The sequence below is a fragment of the Lucilia cuprina genome, chromosome 6 (genome assembly GCF_022045245.1).
Source record: "Lucilia cuprina isolate Lc7/37 chromosome 6, ASM2204524v1, whole genome shotgun sequence".
Classification (NCBI taxonomy): Eukaryota; Metazoa; Arthropoda; class Insecta; order Diptera; family Calliphoridae; genus Lucilia; species Lucilia cuprina.
Genome location: NC_060954.1, coordinates 11213768 through 11216856, shown reverse-complemented (window position 1 = coordinate 11216856; position 3089 = coordinate 11213768). Strand labels below are relative to the sequence as shown.

At 29.7% G+C, this 3089-nt stretch overlaps 1 protein-coding gene across 1 annotated transcript in view; it reads left to right on the top strand.

Moving 5' to 3' along the window:
- The window catches only part of LOC124420488 (putative mediator of RNA polymerase II transcription subunit 29), a 2629-nt gene extending 798 nt beyond the window's left edge, over positions 1 to 1831 (top strand). Inside the window, exons 2-3 of the mRNA XM_046953388.1 lie at positions 618 to 1121; positions 1287 to 1831. Of these exons, the coding sequence (XP_046809344.1) occupies positions 618 to 1121; positions 1287 to 1831 (1049 nt within the window). The remainder of the gene's footprint in view (positions 1 to 617; positions 1122 to 1286) is intronic.
- The last annotated feature ends 1258 nt before the right edge of the window (positions 1832 to 3089 follow it).

The following is a 3089-nucleotide window of genomic DNA, read 5'->3' as shown; positions in this document are numbered from 1 at the left end:
AACAGAACTAGAACAGAACTAAAACAGAACTAGAACAGAACTAGAACAGAACTAGAACAGAACTAGAACAGAACTAGAACAGAACTAGAACAGAACTAGAACAAGAACTAAACTAGAACTGAGCTAAACCCGAAATAGAATTGAACTTGAACAAATGTATAAAGGAAATATGACTGAACTAGACCATTACTTTTAGTTGTGGGTCGGTGCTAATACCCGATTTGTTCCATTCTTTATTATAGACTTTATATTAGGAGCATTTTTGATTTTTTTTACTTTAACCTTAAATAACAAGAGCAGAGGATACAAAATACTTTAAAAAATAAAATGTTTAATTATTTAAAATTAAAAATTAAATATTTTTAGCAATGGATCAGTTACCATTTTTATAAAAAATTAACTGTAAAAGGCGGTGTGGTCATATATTTAATGAAAGAAATTAAAAAATAAAAACTTTATAAATATAGTATTTTTGTGTTATTAAATTTATTAAATATAAAAGAAAAAAGTTTTCAAAGTCCCTTTTAAAAATATCTAAAAAAAATACAAAATGAGCAAAAAAATGTGGAATAAAATATTCAAAAGTAAAACGAATAAAAATTCTAAATCCCTACAAGCGGCTAATAAAATCAATAAACGTAGTAGTATTTACGAAGAATATCAACAACTTAACGCCGCTCTAGATAATGTGCCAATCAATGAAAAGTTTAAAGAAAATTCTAATGCACCGCCAATTGAGAAACTATTATTAAACGATGGCGATAAAACCGCAACAGTGCAGCCAACAAAAATACCGCAAACGAATGCCTTTAGTAAAGTAGTTAACACTTTGACTTTGAAACGTTCACAAAATTCGAATAGTAATAAGGATTTGAAGAATAACAACAATGAGGGAAAAGAGGGAAAGGAGAAAGCCGGTAAAAAGAGTGAGTTAGAAATAAAAAAAACTAAATCATGCGCAACATTATCGTCCAGTAGCGAAACAACATGTTCAAACGATAAAGCTATTAATCAAAGCACTATTAATAATTACAATAGCAGAAGTAGCAGCAGCACTGACTTTAGTCCTAACAACTGTCTCAATAGTAGCATAAAACCTGATCAATGTAGTAATAGTAACAGTAACGTTAACACACCTTATCAAACAACAATAATAAATCAGCAACAACTAACTGCAACAGCTTCATCAACAACTACTAATGCAACTGATACAACTTCAGCAGCATCATTAATTTTAAAACTTAATAACAAAAACATTAACAACAACAATAATAATGAATATTTAGCATGCAAACAAAATTTAACTAACCCAGTCCAACAGCAACAACAACAACAGAAACGTCTTTCAAAAATAGTTATTGTAGTAAAAAAGTTTGATGCCTCAACAGCGACAACAACTGAAGCAACATCGCTAACATCATCATCGACACCAACTTCCGAATCTAACATCAAAAATTTGCATAATCACCAATTTACCATAGATTGCACTAATAATTCTTTTACTAATCATGATTTAAAAAACTCTAATAACAGTAATAAAGTTTTAGAAACTTCATTTTTACTAACGGCCCCAACAAAAACGCCACCACCACCACCAACAGCCCAACGTTCACCAACATCATTATCATCTACCGAAACATTAGAAATGTTTGCTACATGTAACAAATTAAATGATCAAAATCAATTGAGCAGAAATTTAAGTAACGTTATTGTTAATCAACCTAATGATGTTGATCATCATCATCAACAGCAGCAGCAGCAACAGCTTCATCATCTTAATAATGATGATCGCAAGTTGGGTTTTAAAGTATTTGGTAAACTAATTTTGTAGTTTTGTATAGTAAAGTAGTTAATTTAGAAAACTTGCATGTTTCCTTTATGTTCTCTAATAGAAAAATAACTGCTTCCTAATATCTAACCATCACTTCTTTTACTAATATATAGACATATCCTGTCCTGTTCACTAAAATAGGCGTGGAGAAACAAAATTCCCGATAGTGTGTTTAGTACAGTGTGGACTATAGAATACATTAAATAATCTAGATTTTAATTTGAACTTTAGGTCTTTGGTGGCCTCCGGTAGGTTAGTGGTTAGTTTACTAGTCTGGTAGACCGGAGGTGGTGGGTTCGATTCCCACCTGAGGCACTGGTTAAGGAGTGCACAATAGGCTGTAATCTGACCTATATTCCAGTCTATATTCTGTACTGTATATTCTGCTACGGTCTAGTATAGACTAGTTCCGTTCTAGTTAAGTTCTAGTTCAGTTCTAGTTCAGTTCTAATTCAGTTCTAGTTCAGTTCTAGTTCAGTTCTAGTTCAGTTCTAGTTCAGTTCTAGTTCAGTTCTAGTTCAGTTCTAGTTCAGTTCTAGTTCAGTTCTAGTTCAGTTCTAGTTCAGTTCTAGTTCAGTTCTAGTTCAGTTCTAGTTCAGTTCTAGTTCAGTTCTAGTTCAGTTCTAGTTCAGTTCTAGTTCAGTTTTTGTTCAGTTCTAGTTAAATCTCTTTTTGTCATCTAGTAAATATACATTTTTAGAATTTTGATAATTTTTTGTTGTTAAACCTAAATATACTTTTATTGACCCTTTAAATTCCTTAAACGCAAATTTTCTAGAATTTCGTCTTGAATCTTTTAATAAATTATTTCGAATCAAATTAAATATTATGATCATTAACTTTTTTCATTTGGCTTCAAATTTTTTCAAAAAACTCCAACATAAGTATGAACTAAATTTATTCACGCGCAACAATTTTGGAATTCTCAGATTTTATTTATATAAATATTTTTTTTTCAATTTTGTCTTTCAAACACTTCTTTTATTAAAATGACATGCCATAGATGGTTGAGATAGCAATAATAATGATCATGCTGATGAAAATGACGATGATCTATGCAGTCATTCATTCATTCAATTATATTTAGATATCTTTAAGAAAAAATCTACATGATCATATTGCAATAATACTAAAAGTATTATATTCCATTGTACTATTTTTTTATATTACTTTGTAACGAAAAGAAAAATTCTCATATAGTTAAGTCAAACATATAATATTTTTGTAAAATTTTGTAATAGTTTTTTTTTAACTAAAC